The sequence below is a fragment of the Petromyzon marinus genome, chromosome 64, assembly GCF_048934315.1.
Source record: "Petromyzon marinus isolate PM22_M1 ecotype Great Lakes invasive population chromosome 64, UKy_Petmar_22M1.pri1.0, whole genome shotgun sequence".
In the NCBI taxonomy this organism is placed as follows: Eukaryota; Metazoa; Chordata; class Hyperoartia; order Petromyzontiformes; family Petromyzontidae; genus Petromyzon; species Petromyzon marinus.
Window position 1 is genome coordinate 3,733,854 of NC_133730.1, and position 20,413 is coordinate 3,754,266.

The 20,413-nt window shown below is 51.9% G+C and overlaps 1 protein-coding gene across 4 annotated transcripts in view; it reads left to right on the forward strand.

Annotated features, from left to right (window-relative positions):
* The window catches only part of LOC116956246 (mitogen-activated protein kinase kinase kinase kinase 4-like), a 168,652-nt gene continuing 148,239 nt past the window's right edge, over positions 1 to 20,413 (forward strand). For 3 of the 4 annotated variants that reach the window (XM_032977684.2, XM_032977687.2, XM_032977685.2), the window contains exons 1-2: positions 1 to 551; positions 5,723 to 5,788. In XM_032977684.2, the coding sequence (XP_032833575.2) occupies positions 492 to 551; positions 5,723 to 5,788 (126 nt within the window). In that variant the 5' untranslated portion in view covers positions 1 to 491. The remainder of the gene's footprint in view (positions 552 to 5,722; positions 5,789 to 20,413) is intronic. The other variant, XM_032977688.2, reaches the window with a different exon arrangement.

Consider the following 20,413-nt stretch of genomic DNA (forward strand, 5'->3'; position numbering starts at 1 on the left):
GGGTGGGTTGGGGGGGGTAGAGAGCTCCGAGTTGGTGAGCATCAAACAGGAGGAGGAGGGAGAGGCGACCACAAAAGGGGGAATCGACAGAGAAGGCAGCGTCGGCTTCATCGTCTTGCGCGGATCATCAGGCGGGGAGCACGAGGAGGAGGAGGAGCACGAGGAGGACGAGGAGGAGGAGCACGAGGAGGAGCACGAGGAGGAGGAGGAGCACGAGGAGCACGAGGAGGACGAGGCAACGAGGAGGAGGAGCACGAGGAGGAGGAGGACGAGGAGGAGGGAGTCGTCGTCCGCGCGCGTGCCCGTGGAGCATGCGCCTCCGAGCTGCCGCTGCTCGTCTCGGGTCGGCGCGTCCGCAGCCCCGAGAGAGAGGATTGAGAGAGGAGCTCGCAGACTCTGACCCCTTGCAGCAGCAGCAGCAGTAGGCGGAAGCAGCTGAAGCGGGAATAGCGAAGCAGCAGCAGAAAGCGAAGAGCTGCAGGAGAGGAGCGATGGCGAGTGAGAGCGCCCCTGCGAGAAGCCTGGATGACATCGACCTGGCAGCGCTCAGGGTGCGTTCGTCGTAGCAGCATCATGATCATGATCATCAGCATCATGATCATCAGCATCGTGATCATCAGCAGCATCGTGATCATCATCATCAGCATCGTGATCATCAGCATCGTGATCATCATCAGCATCGTGATCATCATCAGCAGCATCGTGATCATCATCAGCAGCATCGTGATCATCAGCAGCAGCAGCAGCATCGTGATCATCAGCAGCAGCAGCATCGTGATCATCATCAGCAGCAGCATCGTGATCTTCATCATCCTCAGCATCGTGATCATCATCATCCTCAGCATCGTGATCATCATCATCCTCAGCATCGTGATCATCATCAGCATCGTGATCATCATGATCATGATCATCAGGATCAGCATCATCAGGATCATCATCAGCATCGTGATCATCATGATCATCAGTATCAGCATCATCAGGATCATCAGCATCCTGGTCATCATCAGCAGCAGCATTAGAATATCATCAACGTTATCACGAACAGCAGCGGCATCGCATAATTCAACATCGTTATCATAATCAGCAGCGTTACCACCACCACCATCGTTCATCAGCAACATACATTCACCATCACCCATTCCATTCGTATGATTTCACGACTCACGTGGTCGATTCACAATCATGATTCATTCATTACCACCCACCCACCACCGGTATATCTCACCGTCGTCGTTACGAATAACACTGATTGCACTGTAAGGGGGGGTGGGGGTGTTTAATCTTTAGACACGAGCCCTAGAGTCGGCGTGCTGCCACGTGTGTGCTTTGTGTGTGCGCACTGTATTCTCGACGGCGCACAGGAGTACACGCGTGGACAACACGCCGTACTGAAGGATATACTGTGTGTGTGTGCTTTACATGTGCAGTACCCGCTTGTGTAGTGTTTTTTTACAGCGTGTATACGGTAGGGTCTGCACACGGTATATGTGTACACGTGTGTGGTTTGTACTGTGTGTCTACGGTGGAGCATGCACACAGTACGTGCGTGTACACGTGTGGTTTGTACTGTGTATACGGTAGAGTGCACACAGTATATGTGTACATGTGTGTGGTCTGTACTGTGTATACGGTAGAGTGCACACAGTATATGTGTACATGTGTGTGGTCTGTACTGTGTGTGCGGTAGAGTCTGCACACGGTATATGTGTACACGTGTGTGGTCTGTACTGTGTTTACGCCAGAGTCTGCACACAGTATATGTGTACACGTGTATGGTCTACTGTGTGTATACGGTGGCGTATGCGTACAGTACGTGTGTACACGTGTGTGTACGTGTGTGGTCTGTACTGTGTGTCTACGATGGAGCATGCACACAGTACGTGTGTGTACGTGTGGTCTGTACTGTGTATACGCTAGAGTCTGCACACAGTATATGTGTACACGTGTGTGGTCTGTACTGTGTGTGTTTACGGTGCAGTATGCACACAGTTCGTCTGGAGTGTCAACGAGTGTCTTTGGTGCTGTACATTCTGGCGTCTGCCTACAGTACGCGTGTGTACTGTACTGTGCTGTACACGTGGAGTGTTGTACACGCTTGGGTTGTACTGTACTCTGTGCCTGGTTTAGAGTCGGGCTACGTTTTCTGACCTGCCCCTACTGGAGATGTGTTGAAAAGAGCTTATTAGCTCATCGGATTTTTTTTCCGGGATAACTAAAGAATCCGAGTCTGACATGTGTACACGGAGCGTGAGGTGTGTGACACAACGCGTGTAGCGTGTCCGTGTGGCGTGTAGCCGTGCAGGGTGCTCGTATCCACATAGTCTATCTCACCAGGCTTCACTCTACACGCTTATTTTCATTCAACGTACACACACACACATGTACAGGCTTCACATGAGCAGTGATCTAAGCTACTGTAGACGTCAACTCAATCATTCCCCCACACTCATGTTGAGGAGTCGGTCTAGCAGACGCGGTGTATTTTTACTCCATACCCACCACACTGCAGGTCACAATCACCCACTCATTCACTCGCTCACCAACTCGCACACCCACTCATTCACTCGCTCACCCACTCATCCATCCACTCACCACACTGCAGGTCACAACCCACTGGCTCGCTCGCTCACCCACTCATTCACTCGCTCACCCACTCGCTCACCCACTCACCCAATCACCCACTTGCTCATCCATCCACTCACCCACTCATTCACTCACCCACTCATTCACTCACCCACTCATTCACTCACCCACTCATTCACTCACTCATTCACTCGCTCACCCACTCATCCATCCACTCAACACACTGCAGGTCACAGCACACTGGCTCACTCATTCACTCACCCACTCATTCACTCGCTCACTTTCCCACTCACTTGCACACCCATTCATCCATCCACTCACCACACTGCAGGTCATAATGCTTCTCAATCTGCTTCTTGCCTCTCACTGCCCCACTTTGGAATTCCTTCCCATCGTCTATTTTCCCCGAGAAACGTGTTACAACTCTCATCCGATGACCACGATGACAGCGCTGTTTGTTGCTGGCTGCTTGAAGTGTTGCTCCTTTAGGCCTTTGCTCGGTAACTATATATATTTTAAAAGCCTGTATACATGCCGTAGAGAATGAGTGTTGTTTAAGCCACTTTCAATACAGACACTGCATTGTGAATGTGTGATAAGAGCAGATCCCATGATCGGAGATCTCCCGGAATGCGCCCGATCTTGTCCGATGCCAGAAGCTAAGCAGGCCCTGAGCGTGGCTCGTGATTGGATGGGCGACCGCCATGCACACAGCAGTAGACTGCTGCTGCAGGGCTACGTTGTGTGGCAGTGTGGCAAAATCCACTGTTGTACCGTACTTCCGTGTTCACACGTTTCAGTGTTCACCGACTCGTGGTGATCAGGGTGGTGAAGTATGGTCAAATGACCCCCACCCCGTGAGACATGCACGGCATGTGGATATTCTCAGTTGACCATGGGAGCCCCGTTTACCATGGGAGCCCCGTTTACCATGGGAGCCCCGTTTACCATGGGAGCCCCGTTTACCATGGGAGCCCGGGTTGACCATGGAAGCCCGGGTTGACCATGGGAGCCCCGTTTACCATGGGAGCCCCGTTTACCATGGGAGCCCGGGTTGACCATGGAAGCCCGGGTTGACCGTGGAAGCCGGGTTGACCATGGGAGCCCCGTTTACCATGGGAGCCCCGTTTACCATTGGAGCCCGGGTTGACCATGGAAGCCCGGGTTGACCGTGGGAGCCCGGGTTGACCATGTGAGCCGAGTTTACCATGGGAGCCCCGTTTACCATGGGAGCCCGGGTTGACCGTGGAAGCCCGGGTTGACCGTGGAAGCCCAGGTTGACCATGGGAGCCGAGTTTACCATGGGAGCCCGAGTTTAGCATGGGAGCCCGGGTTGACCATGGGAGCCCGGGTTGACCTTGGGAGCCCGGGTTGACCATGGGAGCCGAGTTTACCATGGGAGCCCGGGTTTACCATGGGAGCCGGGTTGACCTTAGGAGCCCGGGTTGACCTTGGGAGCCCGGGTTGACCTTGGGAGCCCGGGTTGACCATGGGAGCCGAGTTTACCATGGGAGCCGAGTTTACCATGGAGCCCGGGTTTACCATGGGAGCCCGGGTTGACCATTGGAGCCCCGTTTACCATGGGAGCTCCGTTTACCATGGGAGCTCCGTTTACCATGGGAGCTCCGTTTACCATGGGAGCCGAGTTTACCATGGGAGCCCGGGTTTACCATGGGAGCCCGGGTTGACCATGGGAGCCCCGTTTACCATGGGAGCCGAGTTTACCATGGGAGCTCCGTTTACCATGGGAGCCGAGTTTACCATGGGAACCCCGTTTACCATGGGAACCCCGTTTACCATGGGAGCCCGGGTTGACCGTGGGAGCCCCGTTTACCGTGGGAGCCCCGTTTACCATGGGAGCCCCGTTTACCATGGGAGCCGAGTTTACCATGGGAGCCGAGTTTACCGTGGGAACCCCGTTTACCGTGGGAGCCGAGTTTACCGTGGGAACCCCGTTTACCGTGGGAGCCCGGGTTGACCGTGGCAGCCCGGGGTCGACAACCTGCGGCTCCAGAGCTGCGTGCCCGCTCTTTAAGGACTCACCATCTCGTAATCACCACGTTGCAGTGCGGCTCTTGATATATTGAGGGTTTTTTTAACGTTTACTACCAAATTCGATCAAAAATAAACGTCTGTTCTGTTATTTGGGCTGTCGAGCCCTGATCTAGCATGTGACAAGCCACTGTGGCTGTCCCGGTAAACGACATGTTGTGACCCTCTTCTGATATCTGAAGCTAAAGGGGTTTTTTTATCCTGGTCAGTACTTGGATGGGAAATTGCCTGGGTCCATTCCCTATTCGTAGCGGGGTTGAGCCGCGAGGTGGCCAGGAATTGATGGCATTGTAGCATTGGGGTTCTTAAATCCATCTGTGTGGAAATTTCAGTGGAACCCAACCCCCCCCCCCCAAAAAAAAAAATATATACGTGTGCACGGTTTTTCTCTGGATTTTCCGGTTTCCTTTCGCAAGCCAAACAAACACTCGTGAACGTAAGTGACACAACCCACCGCGATGCAGCACCGTGCCGAAAAGGTTCACGAGGCTTCGCTGATGCCTTAATTGGATAAATGAAGGGCATCGTTGTTAGACGCACAATGCCTGCACATTGGAAAGCATGGGAAGGTCCACAACGTGGACGTACATATGTTGAACTTCTTTTTTCACCGTACGTAGCCAACCGTGCTAATCGGAGGCGCGGTGGAAGGACACCACAACTATTCGCTCTTAATAAAAGCAATTGGGCTTGGCCCAGGACATGTCGCTCAGAGGGATTGATGGCCGGTGGTGATTATTAACAATGTAGGAGCAGCGAAAAGGTTGGAACTCGCCGGATGCAACGCCGACGGTAGTGAAGGAGCGAATAAGTTAGCTCGTTGCGCTGCAGGCCGCCGGGTCGACTGTTGCATCGTGAGAGGTGGCGACGACTGGGGGGGGGGGAAGGCTTTCATCCAGCAGTGGATTTTGACCCTGGCCGATGGTGAATTGTGTCTACCGTGCGCACGTTTCTATCGGGGGGGGGGGGGGGGGTGGAGCACGCTGGCGTCACGTCTCTGTCGCGCAATTCTCATTTGAGTGCAGCATGCAAAAACGGTGACCTCAACATCATGAATAATCTGTGCGACCTTATCTGTCTCACGCAGGAACCTGCTGGCATATTTGAATTGGTGGAGGTCGTTGGCAATGGAACGTACGGACAGGTGTATAAGGTGAGCAGGGCTCGGTTACCACCGGAGTGTTTACTCGTTGCTGGGGCGGTCCCCTCCCTGTGGCTTTGCCACTCTCGAAATGTCCTCTGCGCGGCGGGCCCGGCGGAGCTGTCGCGTGGTGCAGGCGGTGCAACTGCCCTGGGGCCGCACGAGGCCGGAGGGACCCAAGCGCCGGTTCACGGAGAGGAGGGTCACATCGGACAGGGGATGCCCCTCCCCCCACCATCGGACAGGGGGTGCCCCCCCCCCCATCAGACGGAGGGTGCCCCTGTGCCCACTCCCAACCCCTCCTTGCACCAGGGCCCATGTTATCATGGGCCGGTTTGAATTTACATGCTTTGTATTTATTTTTAGTGATTTTGCTTTCTTTCCCTATACTGTACTTTGCAGTTCGATGGGGTTTTTTTTGGGGGTTGCTTATTGTTGTAACTTTCTGACCCGCACCCACTGGACGTCTGAAAAAGAGCTTTATAGCTTATCGGATTTCTCCAGTTTTAAAGATCCTGCTTCTGAACTGCACTACTGTGCCCACTGCCCCTGTGGGTCTCGGTTATGAACGCTGAATCCTAGTGGTGACTTGTTCTGGCTGTCCGAGTCCCATCGGACATTGGCACTTAACCTTGAGCATCCCCCGGGAGCTTTTGTCACCTCGAGTCAAAACGCTCCTTACTTAAAATGAAATTGACCAAACATTCAATGACCCTCAGTAAACCCTTAAAGTTGATTCTCAGCCTCTACGAGTAAATCAAGCGTATACATTTTTTTGTTGTTGCAGTTCTAAGTTGGTATATAAGCCCAGCTCCGATGACACAAGCCACGCGTCTTTGTGTCACGCTGGCGGGGAGGAATGCAAAAGGCAACTTGCGGCAGGGGCACACCCACTTAAGATGCGAGCACCTGTGTGGTGCTCGCATCCCCGTGGCGAACTCGGCGCTTGCTCTCTTAAGTCTCGGCAGACATCGCCACTTAAACCTTGAGAATCCCACTCGGCACGCGAAGCACCTGCGCGGCCTTGCTGCCTAGGAGTGTGCCCGTACCCGGCCCGTGACCACGTATCGACGTTTTACGGCGCGTCCGACAACACGACGGGCGGCCGCGGCACGACTGCCGTGGAATTGTTGGCGCGGCCGTGCCGTTTGTGCGAGCGTCCGGGTGTTCACCTGCGCGCGTTTGCACGGGGGGGGGGGGGGTGGGGGCGGCCACCGAGCCGCCACCGAGCCGCCGGGTGAGTCACGCAGGATCCCGCGCGGGCGATTTGTCGGCGCAGGGGCGCTCGTCCGTGCGGCGACGTCGCGGAGAGCCGCGAAGAGGTCTCCACTCGGCCTGCCGCGCTGACTCACCGCTCGAGAGGGGCGTTTGCGATTTTTTTTTTTTCCCCTCGCCCCACACCCCCCCCGTGTTTACTTTTGGGCTCCTCTCTCGCTGGCGGAGGAGGGCGGCGGTTCGTGGTCGGCGAACGCGCTGCGGTCGGTGACGCTCGCCGAATTGTGAATCGCCGCGAGCGCTCGCGTCGTCGGTTGCCGCCGTCGATTGCGACAGCGCGCGAAGCGGAGCATGAGTGAGTGTGTGTGTGTTACCCGCTCCTTGTCATGCGAGTTTTTAAGCGCCTTAATGCGTGTCGGGGTTACTGCATTCCGCCTTCGCTCCGTGTCGTCGTCCAAGACAACGTACCGTGCCGCGTAATGGGACGCTGCGGCGTAGTAATGGTTAGCGCGCTGGACTCGCAATCCAGAGAGGTCGCCCCGGTTTGATTTGATCTCCCGCCGCGCCAGTTGATAGGGCGCCGCAGGTTCATTACGCATCCCTCCCTACCGGGCGCCTCTGTCCACCCAGTGGCGTGAATGGGTGCAACCCTCAGGCAAGTTGTTCGGTAGGTCGAGAGCGTGGCGGTGGGGTAAAGTGTGGGTACTGCCACCTCTGCCGAGGCGTCTGGCCGGCATTGAAGAGTAGGCGACACTACTCCCACGGTGGAGTGCACATTTCATGTACTTGGGTTGGTAGGGGCCCCGCTGGAAAGGGGTATTAACGCTCAAAGAGGATTTCCTAGGAAAATCATTGGCAGTATTATTATCGTTGTAATTTAATAACTTGAAAGAAGTAATATCTTCAATCGAAGCACTTTTTTGTTGCCGATTCTACAAAAGCCTTCGCACATGGACGCTCGCTAACTGTCCTCTATTTGCCGCTCGTAATCCCTGTACTTTTTTTCAACGTGATTATATACTTTGCTCTCATTTTCCCAGTTGGGGGAGTATGAAAGGACGGGTATTATTTTCATATCTCCATGTGCAGGGGCAGTCTGTGGCTGTCATCCATCCCTGGCCGGCACCGTCACTCGCGCGCCGTGTAAACGGTGTTCACCAGTGGTGACTTGGCAGTCCTTTGTCAATCCTCCGCTGGGTGAGGGCTTTGGCACAACGCGTTGTCAGTCGTCGTTGGGGGGTTTGTTTGATCTCTGCTTGCTGGCGCAGGTGGTGGGTCGGTGAATGGGAGGAGCCCAGGACCAGTGCAGATTATTACTCGCCACTGGGTTTTTAGCCGTGGCCCTGGTATCGAACTCTGCTCGCCGGTTTGAGAACCGCTTGTGAAATAACTCTTGGAGTCAATATAACAGTTGCCGGTGCAGTGACTTAATGAGGGCAAACCCAGCACTGCGATTGCTTTGGTTCGAACAAAAGCCATTTTGATATTTGAATGAAAAGTACCCATTTACTGGCAGTAATTGTGAGCAGGGGTGCTGCGACCGCATTGCCACGTCTATTAATATGAGCTCGCAGCGCACGCATGTAGTGGTGCGCATACGAATACGTGGGTTTTGGACCGGTATGTAATGGGTTCGAACGATACCGGCAGCCCACCAGAGTCTGCTACATTTTGCCGCAGAAGAGTATTTAATGAAAGAAATAAGCGCTCGGCACATTTTGCCCTTAACATGAATGTAATGGACAACATTTTCAGGCAATGGTCCTTGTTGATAGCACGTTTAAAAAAAATCGAATCTCCCAGTGGGGGGAGATGGAATCTTATTTCCCGTCGCTCTTAGTTCGTTAGGCGTGCACGACGTATTCACGGCACGTACCATGCACACGTTCGCGCGGTTGCGCCAAGAGACTGCGTGTGCGGTACCGCGTACCGGCCGGCGTGATGCACCCGCGTGCGTACGGAAGTTGAGTTTACGAGAGGGTACAACAATGCGTTCGGTTACATTTGTCATGGGTGGCGGTGGTGGCCTTACATATTTTCAAACGACAGATTTTGATCTGCAATCGAAAACTGGCGGAGGTTGTTGACATTCCTATCCCTCTGTGTTCGCTTTGAGTTCGATGATCCGGTTAAAAAACTAAATTTAACTTGCGCTTTCGGCGGGTTGTTATTTTACATTGGTAATTTTTTTCAAGTTGTACCGCGCTGCTCTGTTTACACTATAAGAGAGGACTCAGAAGCACGAAGAACCACAGACAAGTGGTAATGGCAGCCACGCACTCAGGTGGAGACAAACTCCACACCCCAAGCTCTGCGGTCCTCTACATATTAAAAGTGTTTCGTTTTTTGGCATTCCCCCGCATGGTTGGCTACTTACGGTACAAAAGAAGTTCAACATACATCGAATCACAGAGACTCATAGACTCGCACAGAGAGCCATAGACTCGTGCAGAGACCCATAGACGCACGCAGAGACCCATAGACGCACACAGAGACCCATAGACTCACACAGAGACCCATAGACTCACACAGAGACCCATAGTTTGTTGGCCTTCCTCCGCACCTCCGATTAGCATGGTTGGCTATGTACGGTGTGAAAGAAGTTCAACGTACATATTTAAAGTGTTATCGGCCAATTAGTGTTTATACATGTGTGAGGAAATCGGAGTGCCCAGAGAAAACCTACGCGTGTGAGAGGGTATAACACTCGATCCCATACAGATGGAACAGGTAGGGTCCGCAATTTGCCGTACTGCCTTCGCCTGGCAAGGCAGGGTGGGCGCGCCTCGTCAACCTTGGACTCCACAGAGCCGGTTTTCGGGCCACATGCATTGCCACCACCGCCTGGCTAATACTGACGTTAAGGAAGGCCACCCGCGACATTTAACACGATTCGCATATTTTTTTGCTGTTGCCGTCGCATGTTTTGCCGAATATATTTTGAAGCGTGCAGGAGGAATGGCCAGCAGCCGTGTGTCCTCAGGGTTGCGACGACGCGTGGATTAATCGACGATTGTCGATTCTTCGACTCGCTGTGCGCGGTTCGAGAGATGATTTGGGCGAGATCTCGGAGGCAGCTCTGTGATGTCCGATTCCACGGGACCGTTCTGTAAATGGGGAGGGGGTTTGCGTCCGCTGTGCAAGAGTTCCCTCGAATGGGATTCTTCTTTGCTTGACACCGATAGCACAGCAGAGGAGATTGGAGAAAAAAGACGAAGCACGTTTGGATGCTTGAGCTCGCGATATGTGCGCTCGATCGCGTGCGTTGGAATGGATGTTTCCCCGTTCGTACATACGATGGATGTAAATGGGTTCAGGTCACTGTTACGGTCGCTAGAAGGCACCACCATTCACCGTGATGTGTTAAAAAGTCAGTTCTGGAATCGATGATATCCCTTATTTTGTCCAATGAGCATTGTATGAACATTGCTGTTTAAAATCAATGTTCATGTATTATTATTAATATAAAGCATGCATTAATTTTCGTGCTACTGCTTGGGTCATCAACCCATAATAGAAACGTCACTTTGTGATGAATAGGAATTGCACGGATCACGCAAACTCCACATGGATAGGTGCGCCCCACCCCCCCAGGGATGGGAATGTAACCCTGGCGCTACTTGTGCTGCGAGGCGTGGAGTGTTGCCACTGTGCCACGCCGCCCATGAGCTAAATCCTAGCTTTGGCTCATCGAGCTGTTTGACTCTTAAATATCCACGCACGACGGCGGCGAGCTGATCGGCGCACGAAACGAGCCCCTTCCCCCGCTTGTGGCTTTATATATTTATAGCGTTACGTTGCTGGTGTGTGTGTCTGTGTGTGTTTTTAACTGCGAGTCAAGGGAGTGGTAGGGAATAGATAAATAGTCCCGAGGGGGGGCGGGGGGAGAGTTTAAACGTAACTCCTTGCCATCATCCCCTCCCCTCCCCTCTCCCTCCCTTCCCCTCCCGTTGCACGAGCAGGCCCCCCTGCACGCAGCTGCGGCAGAAGCTCCTGCAGGCGGATGTCAGAGCTCAAACTGGAAATGCCGGCCGCCCCCCCACCCCTGTTATCCTCCTATCTTTGCTCTCTGTAGAAGAGAGCAAAGATAGGAGGATAATAGAGAGGGCAAAGAGAGCCGTTTGGGGAGGGGGTTTGTTTGGGTGCCACGGTGGCGAGACGCTCACTGCCTCGCCTGGTACACAGCAGGTCGTGGGTTCGATCCCGACCCTGACGCCTGACGAATATTTGGAGTTTGCGTGTTTTTTCCCTGTGGTCAAGCGGATTTTTCTCCGGGATCTCCGGTTTTTCCCCTCCACATTTGGAATCGACATCGCGCGTTCTAGATTTTGCACACCATGATCATCCACTTCTCGTTGAGCTATCGTTTGTGGACGAATCGCTTCTGAAAAGAGCCACATTGCTCGGTGGGCCTTATGAAATAAAAAAACAAAAAAATATTTGGAGAGGGTTTGAGTAGAGCTCGGGGATGCTTGGGCCCCGTGACGTCACGTCATTAGGCCAATGGCCTGGGGCCGGCGCGATCATGCAGACGTTCGTGGTTTGAATCCGGCGGCCGCCCTGGTTATCACTGCGGTGTGTGTGTGTCATAACCGTTAAAACCGCCCAGTCTCCTGCCCAGTGGACGTTAAAGATCCCGTGACGTGATTCGCAAGAGTAGGCCATTGTGTGCCGGCGTCCGGGTTCGTTCCGAGTTTGCAAACTTTGGTAAAATTACACCGCCAAAATGAATATACGTAGTAATCTGCGAGCGGAGGGGGGGGGGCGGTTGTAAAGATGTTGAGCGCGGCACGCAGAGATCCGAGCGAAGACCGGAGGAGAGGGCGCCTCGCGGAAAAAAAGTCGTTGCGAGCGAGGGGCCCAGGCAGCGAAGACTGATGACGAAGCGGGGACGGCTTGTTGTGCTTGACAGTTGCACGTGTTCGCATGAGTACACGGAGATAAGGGGGAGGAGGAGGAGGAGGAGATGAAGGGTCAGAGGATTTGGGAGACAGGTGCCAGTTGCGACAGAAGAAGGAAGGGGGTGGTATTTTTAGTCTTTCCCCACCCCCCCCACCTTCCAGCTGAGCTATTTGCCTTGGACATTGTCGGTTCTGTGCCTCGAGTTTTGAATCATCTTGACGATTTAAGTTCCTCCCACACCCCCCCACCCCCCCGCGAGGTTTCGCTTGCCCTCGCACTGTCTGCCGTGCGGCGGTTTTTGCTGGGAGCGTCTCGCCACGTGCCGCTTGACAACTCGTGTAACACCCGGCCCAGGTGTAATTCTCTCCACAATCGATGGACGGCTTGATAGGCCAATTGCTCAGGCTCTAGTTCCCACCACCACCACCACTATTGTGCCACAGGTAATGCAAAAACAAATCGGGGGTGGGGCGGGCGGGCGGGCGGGCGGGGGATGTGAAGTCCACAAAAAATCTCATCTGTCATCTGCTCCACCGAGCACTGTCTGTGTCAGTGGTTCCTTAACCTTGAGTGCAGCCTTTACACCTCTTTGGTTCTCAATCGTAAAAAAAAAATGTAGTGTTTAATAAATACATGTAGGTTTGATGAAACAAAGTAAGTTGTTCTTACGTTGCCCAAGGGGGTGCGTGCACCCCGGGTTAAGAACCCGCTGCTCTATGGCAAGTGAGAGAGATCCGAGTAATTGCCGGCGAAACATTGTACTTTCGATTGTAAATGTTGTCGATTTGCTCTGCAACACACAGCCGGTGTGCTGTATTCGTAACGAATTGACACGTTCTGTTCACGTGAAGAACCTTACTAATTGGCTGCATCGGGTGGTGGCAGGTTTAACAACGCGTTTATATTTACGCGATCAAACCCAAATAAACTCTATTGTGGACAAATCCTTTGTCGGGTCACACTTTATTTCCGCCTCTCCCTCCCTTTATATACATCTCCGAGCACAATGTGGCATTCGTGCACGTGTGCTCTGGCACGCGTGTGTGTGTGTGTACGCGCGCAGGGGCGCTTTTTATCGCACGGTCACCATTGTGTGGTTCTCGCGAGCGAGATGAAGCCTCCGCGAATGTAAACGGAGCCTTCAAAACGCGGCGTCCCCTCTCCAGCGTTTACCTTCCCGCGAACAGGCGAGCTGCGGCGATGTCCGGCATCTCCTCTCTCCGTCGTCGGCTCAGCAGGTGTGGGCCCCTGTCGGGAGTTGCCCCTCCGGCCTCCGGCAGCGGGGCCGCCCCGTGCGTCCCCCGCCCGGGTGTCGTGCTGCCCCGCCGCTGGCGGCCGTAGTAGCCCTGGCGAGCCGAAGCCCGGCTTTCGAGGCTTTCCACTCGCTTGCTTGTCTTCGCAGCGCCGGGGTTCAGGAGGGAAAACGGCGATGGGCAGCGCTGCTCCGCCGGCTCTCGCAGCAGGTGGAAAAGTTTCTTCCGTTGTTGCCCCCGTCCCCCAGTGGTTTCTTAATTCCTCTCGTCAAAAGAAACGCATTTCTCGAGCAATAACAATGCTCGATTTAAAGCTTTCGTGACTGCAATGATTCATCTTCTTTGGTTCTTTCGGTAAAGTCACGTAGAATGATAATAAAATAATAAATTGATAAAATAAAATAACACAATAATATTCTCACGACGTTTCGGCCACAACACAAGCCGGCCTTCATCAGGTGAAGGGGGCGAGACTGTCTGGTAGGACAGCGCTGGAGTGGTCTCGCCCCCTTCACCTGATGAAGGCCGCTTGTGTTGTGGCCGAAACGTCGTGAGAATATTATTGTGTTATTTTATTTTATCAATTTATTATTTTATTCTCATTCTACGTGTCTTTACCGAAAGAACCAAAGAAGAATAACAATGCTTTTTAATCTGTTTCATGATTGGCTTTCATTTGGGTCAGGTCAGGTAGTTGCGTAATATAAAATATATTTTTTATAGTATAGCCCTCCATATTCTTGGTTCTTTCGGTAAAGTCACGTAGCTAGAACAAAAAAAATACAATTTAATTAAAAGAAAAGAATAATTTAGCTTTTACAGTATTTGCAATTTATTTTCAATTTAATTTTACTATTTTTATTTTTATCGTGGTTTTTTGCTTTTATTTTTTTAAATGGAATAAATTTTTTCATGATTTTTATTGTTTCAATTTTGTTATTTTAATTTAATGTCCAAGGCAATATGTATTTTTTTTGTTTTCTATCTACATGACTTTACCAAAAGAACCAAGAATATGAATTCCTGCAGTCAAGAAAGTTTAAAGTCAATTTATAGACCCCCACACCAGCTTCCAAAGCCAATTGTCACGTACCCGGGGGGGGGGGGGGCGTTGGGGAAATACGTGCCAAGCGCTTTGCTTCTTAAGCAAACCGGAGGAATGTTTAAAAAGCGAAGCAAAAATCTGGGAATTGGCTTCCTCCCACACGAAGTGAAACTCCCGCGAGGAGCGGAACTGGCCAAACAAACCCCTCGGTGCTCTCCCGGATAGAGGCCCCTTAATATTCCGTCGGCGTCAAACGGGAATTTTATGGCGGACCTTTTGTCATTCGCTCGTGTGATCTTTAAAATCTCAGCAGGGAACGAGGGTGTACTCCTCGTGCATTGGTGCGGCAAATTTGATGGCGGGTTAACAATGTGGTTCAAATTTGGGTAGCTGTGAAGGCGTTTGGCTCGCACGACGAAGACCAAATTGGTTTGAACGTAAAAGCGGCAGTGGCATAGCTCGCGAGAGGAGGCACTTTTGTTGAAACATTGTGGCGTGTATAAATATATAAATGATTCTAAATATATATGGCCCACATTTGTTACAAGTATAAATCACCTCCGTTGAATGCCCAGAGGGCAAACACAAAATAAACTACCACCCAGGCCACCGGCGTCTCTCTGCCGGATTTGTGCGAGCGTCTATTTAGGTCAGATTCCCTCGGAAGAGACGAGTCATTGCGAGTCGGACAGTAAACGTGCCGTCAAGCTAAATTATCCGCTTGCAGTGGATGTTTCCTCGGTGACGCGGCTCTCTCATTTAACGTTGCTTCGTTATCCGGGGCAAAGACCCGCGATGGTTTATTTTTAGCAAGGCTGGTGGTAGCAGGGGTTGTTCCCCCCCCCCCCCCCCCCCAATTGTTATTCCGACTGCGGTGTGTCGGCGTGTCGTGCCGCGAAACGACGTTATCGACTCGCATCTCTCGCAGAGCCGGCGGTGGGGGGGGGGGGCACCCCTGTTGTCTCGAGCCTGACGTAGCGGCCCCCGCGGAAAGCGAGATACCGCAGGGGTACTTCTCGGATCGCTTCAAGCGACCTCCGGATTCCGCACGGTTTTAAAGGGGGGGTCGGCACTTCTCCACCTGCTCTGTGCGTGGGAGTAATGTTCGTCGCTCGACGCTTGAACCGACATTTAATTGTCAGCGCTGGAATTTAGCCAGGATAAAGTGCGGGACCAAAAGTGGATAATACCTTTGGTGGTGGGGTGGTTTTTTTTAAGTGTCCAGTGCGTTGGTGTGACACTCCAGCGGGGATCGTGCATTGGTGCAGTCTTATCAAAGTACGAGCGGTCTCTGGTTTACGACGGTCCGATTTTACGGCCGATCCACATTTACGACATGTACAGTGAGGGAAAAAAGTATTTGATCCCCTGCTGATTTTGTACGTTTGCCCACTGACAAGGAAATGATCAGCCTATAATTTTAATGGTAGATTTATTTGAACAGTGAGAGACAGAATAACAACAAAACAATACGGAAAAACGCATGTCAAAAATGTTATAAATTGATTTGCATTTTAATGAGGGAAATAAGTATTTGACCCCTCTGCAAAATATGACTTAGTACTTGGTGGCAAAACCCTTGTTGGCAATCACAGAGGTCAGACGTTTCTTGTAGTTGGCCACCAGGTTTGCACACATCTCATGAGGGATTTTGTCCCACTCCTCTTCGCATATCTTCTCCAAGTCATTAAGGTTTCGAGGCTGACGTTTGGCAACTCGACCCTTCAGCTCCCTCCACAGATTGTCTATGGGATTAAGGTCTGGAGACTGGCTAGGCCACTCCAGGACATTAATGTGCTTCTTCTTGAGCCACTCCTTTGTTGCCTTGGCCATGTGTTTTGGGTCATTGTCATGCTGAAATACCCATCCATGACCCATTTTCAATGCCCTGGCTGAGGGAAGGAGGTTCTCACCCAAGATTTGACGGTACATGGCCCCGTCCATCGTCCCTTTGATGCGGTGAAGTTGTCCTGTCCCCTTAGCAGAAAAACACCCCCAAAGCATAATGTTTCCACCTCCATGTTTGACGGTGGGGATGGTGTTCTTGGGGTCATAGGCAGCATTCCTCTTCCAAACACGACGAGTTGAGTTGATGCCAAAGAGCTCCATTTTGGTCTCACCTGACCACAACACTTTCACCCAGTTGTCCTCTGAATCATTCAGATGTTCATTGGCAAACTTCAGACGGGCATGTATATGTGCTTTCTTGAGCAGGGGGACCTTGCGGACACTGCAGGATTTCAGTCCTTCACGGCATAGTGTGTTACCAATTATTTTCTTGGTGACTATGGTCCCAGCTGCTTTGAGATCATTGACAAGATCCTCTCGTGTAGTTCTGGGCTGATTCCTCACCGTTCTCATGATCATTGTAACTCCACGAGGTGAGATCTTGCATGGAGCCCCAGGCCGAGGGAGATTGACAGTTCTTTTGTGTTTCTTCCATTTGCGAATAATCGTACCAACTGTTGTCACCTTCTCACCAAGCTGCTTGTCAATGGTCTTGTAGCCCATTCCAGCCTTGTGTAGGTCTACAATCTTGTCCCTGACATCCTTGGAGAGCTCTTTGGTCTTGGCCATGGTTGAGAGTTTGGAATCTGATGGATTGATTGCTTCTGTGGACAGGTGTCTTTTATACAGGTAACAAGCTGAGATTAGGAGCACTCCCTTTAAGAGTGTGCTCCTAATCTCAGCTCGTTACCTGTATAAAAGACACCTGGGAACCAGAAATCTTTCTGATTGAGAGGGGGTCAAATACTTATTTCCCTCATTAAAATGCAAATCAACTTATAACATTTTTGACATGCGTTTTTCTGGATTTTGTTGTTGTTATTCTGTCTCTCACTGTTCAAATAAACCTACCATTAAAATTATAGACTGATCATTTCTTTGTCAGTGGGCAAACGTACAAAATCAGCAGGGGATCAAATGCTTGTTTCCCTCACTGTGCGTAACGCCGCCACGGATCGATTGACGGCGTGGAGACTTGATTTGCGATCGCATCTTCCGGCACGACTTCGGAAAACATTTGAGCAGAGTCGGGCCTGGTTTCCGACGTGACATGGCGTGGAGCCTTTTGTTATTTCTCCAGTGTTTCTTTTTTGGATGATGATGATTACCGATTTAAACCCTGTTACAAACGGTGGACAAAAGGAAAAATAAGCACGCTGACGAGTGCTGTTTCTATTGTTTTCTACAGCGTCTGCGGGAACAGGAGGCTCCGATTTTACGACGCCGGGGTTCCCGGGGACGCATTGCGACGTCGTAAAGAAGCGGGGGGACCGCGACAGATTTTTGCCGCGTTCCATTTTTTGTGGCGCCCGTTCGATCGGTTGCTGGGTTTTTTTTCCAACGGGCAAAATCGCACAGGCGGTCCATTTACCGACGTGAACTTATTCAGTCGTTTCGCGATCATTAAACGTAACGCCGCGCTTAAATAAAGAGGGCCTTTTCCAAATAACCCACAGATGTAGGAAAACAGATGCCACCATCGAATTAAAGAAAAAGTCGGTCACCCATGTGGCCACCACTTGTCCCCATGTGTTGGGCAGAATTTAGTCTAAAAAAAATAGAAAAGTACAGTCGTGCCCTCGGCTCATCATTTCGCAGAGTGGTGGGGAATCCTTACCAAAGCAAAGGCCGAATAGGAATCTCAACAACCCTTTGGCTTTCCCCCACAAGAATACAAAGATCCCCCGTATAGCCTTAACAGACTGTAGGGGCAAGTGCTTTTAGCGAGCACCTATAAAGGCCCACAAAGGGGTGGGTGGCCAGCACCAGGTACCCGGTAACCCGAGTTCGATTCCCGCTACGGCCAACACCAGTGACGATTATTTGAACAGGTCCTGGGACTCCCCTAGGTCGACTCGGCCACAAATGAGTACCTGGTGCGGTGTCTAAACATCGCTACTGGGGAGACAAGGGCGGTCGGGCGTGGTGCTGGCGACCCACCCCCTCGTGTGCTGTGCCGGCCATCATAGGTGCTGCTTGCTTAACAGCACTTGCCCCAACAATCTGTTAAGGCTACACGGGGGGTATATTTTGTCTTTATCTTTGTCGGTCGCAATAACGGAACGGAAATCGCGGTCAGGCGCAGCGACATTTTTATGGCGTTTCCAGCCTGTGGGAGACTCTTCTGAAGTGGCCACCAATCATCATCGTCGTCATCAATAGAAGACTGCTGCTATGCGTGATCTCCAACCGAGTAGTCGTAATGATACAATATGCGTAATTGTACACACATGAGAAACGAAGGCATCGTGCTACTCTGATGACCGGTTTAAAAAAAAATCCGAACCGATAGCCACTTTAAATGTTCAGAACTCGACAGCGGCAGCAGCTTGCCGACTGGCGTGGAGGTTTTTGTTTTTGCCGACTGGCACCGCGGGATTACCTCCGAAGCGGCGCGGCCCTCCTCCTGCTCCTCCTGATTGCCCTCTTGCAGCCCCGGGGGAGATTAAAATAAGTAATATTTATTTTTAAAAAAACACGCTTTTATTAAATGTACTAATAATGGAAGAACTCCACGACTCCAGGAAGTGGCCCCGAAGCTTGCCATAACGTAAGGTACCGTGGCCAATTACAGCCAACGTCAGTTGACCGTGGACAATTAGACCCAAGCCGAAACATAACATATAAAAAATAATGTTTAAAAATAGATTTAATTTTTAATGATAGAATATAGTATTGTCATCAGCGTGACATAAGTTTACCAAGTTTGCAGTCGGATACCACATTGGGAAGTGGGTTAAAATTGAGTTACAAGATTTAAAGAGACAACAACGACAACAACAACAGAGTGAGTTAAATAAAAGCGTGTAATAAAAATAATACAGCCGCCCTGGCAGGGGAGAGGAGGAGGAGTAGGAGACGAGAAGACGCCGTCACCTCACCCCCCCCCGTGCTCTCGTGTGCTCCCCTTCTTACGATTTGTCCGGCAGCAGCGATGCAAGCGGTGCATAGGCGGTGGGTTTAGAAGCGTTAGCGAGGAGCGTGGTGGTGACTGCGGTCGCTCATGGGGGATTCGACAGGGAGAGGGATGCGGCGGGATGAGGTGGGGTGGGGGTGCGTACGAGGCGCGGGTGGTCACAAGTGGTTGAAGTCTCCACGCAGAATCCCGTTGCCACCTTCCTGGCGGGTGCATCCTGTTTGCGTGCGAGTCACGGGACGATGGAAGAGCCGGGAGGGATGTGGGGTTGTGATTCCTGGGGGGGGGGGGAGATTGTGGGGGAGAAGAGCCTCCTTAGCCTGGGTCGGTTTGTGAATGAACATTGCATTGTCCGTGTCTCCGTGTGTATCGGGGGAGTGTGGGGAGCGGTGGCGCAGCGGTTAGCGCACTGCGCCGTGTACCCGACGACCCCGTTTCGATTCCCGCTCGCAGCCAACGTTGGTGACGATTACCTGCACCGGTTCTGGAACTCCCCTAGGTCGCCTCGGCCTTAAACGAGTACCCGGTGCGGTTTGTAAACTTTAGCATTGCGGAGACAAAGGCAGTCGGGCGTGATTCTGGTCCAACCTACCACCTCGTGCCTTGCCGGCTTTCATAGGTGCTCGCTAACAGCACTTGCCCCAACAGCCTGTTACAGGCTACACAGAGGATCTTTGTTTTTACTGTGGAGAACAATGTATGTATGTTGAACTTCATTCGCACCATACGTAGCCACCCGTGCTAATCGGAGGTGTGCGGGAAGGACAACAAACTTAACACAAAAAGCAGTCCAAAATAAATAAATTTTCAATCTAGATAAAAAAAAACTCGTGGTAGCATAGCGACTAGCGCGCTGTGCTTCGAAGAAGGCTCTGCGGGGGTGGGGGAGGGGGAATATTTGTCTTGATTTTGTATTGGGCAGTGTAGAACGTGGATTGCATTACAGCAACACTTACGCCGGCTAGAAACACAAATTCATTCATTCAGGCTGGCCTGCCTTGTAATCCATCCTGGGTTTATCAACATCAGATTTCGTGCAGTGCCGGCCACACCACCAGCCACCCCCCCCCCCCCCCCGCCGTGCGCAAGCCTGGCATTCAACATCCCTTGCCCCAACAGTTTATATAGGCTGTACGGGGAGGAGGAGACTTTTTCTTTGTGTGTGTTGTAATCGAGTCAACCAGCAATCCATCTGGCTTATCCGATCGTCCTGTCTGCAAGCCTCCTGGCCAGCCATATGCGTCTTCTCATTCCGTCTGCCGTCGTGTCGATCTGTCCGCTACGTAACCCACGCATCG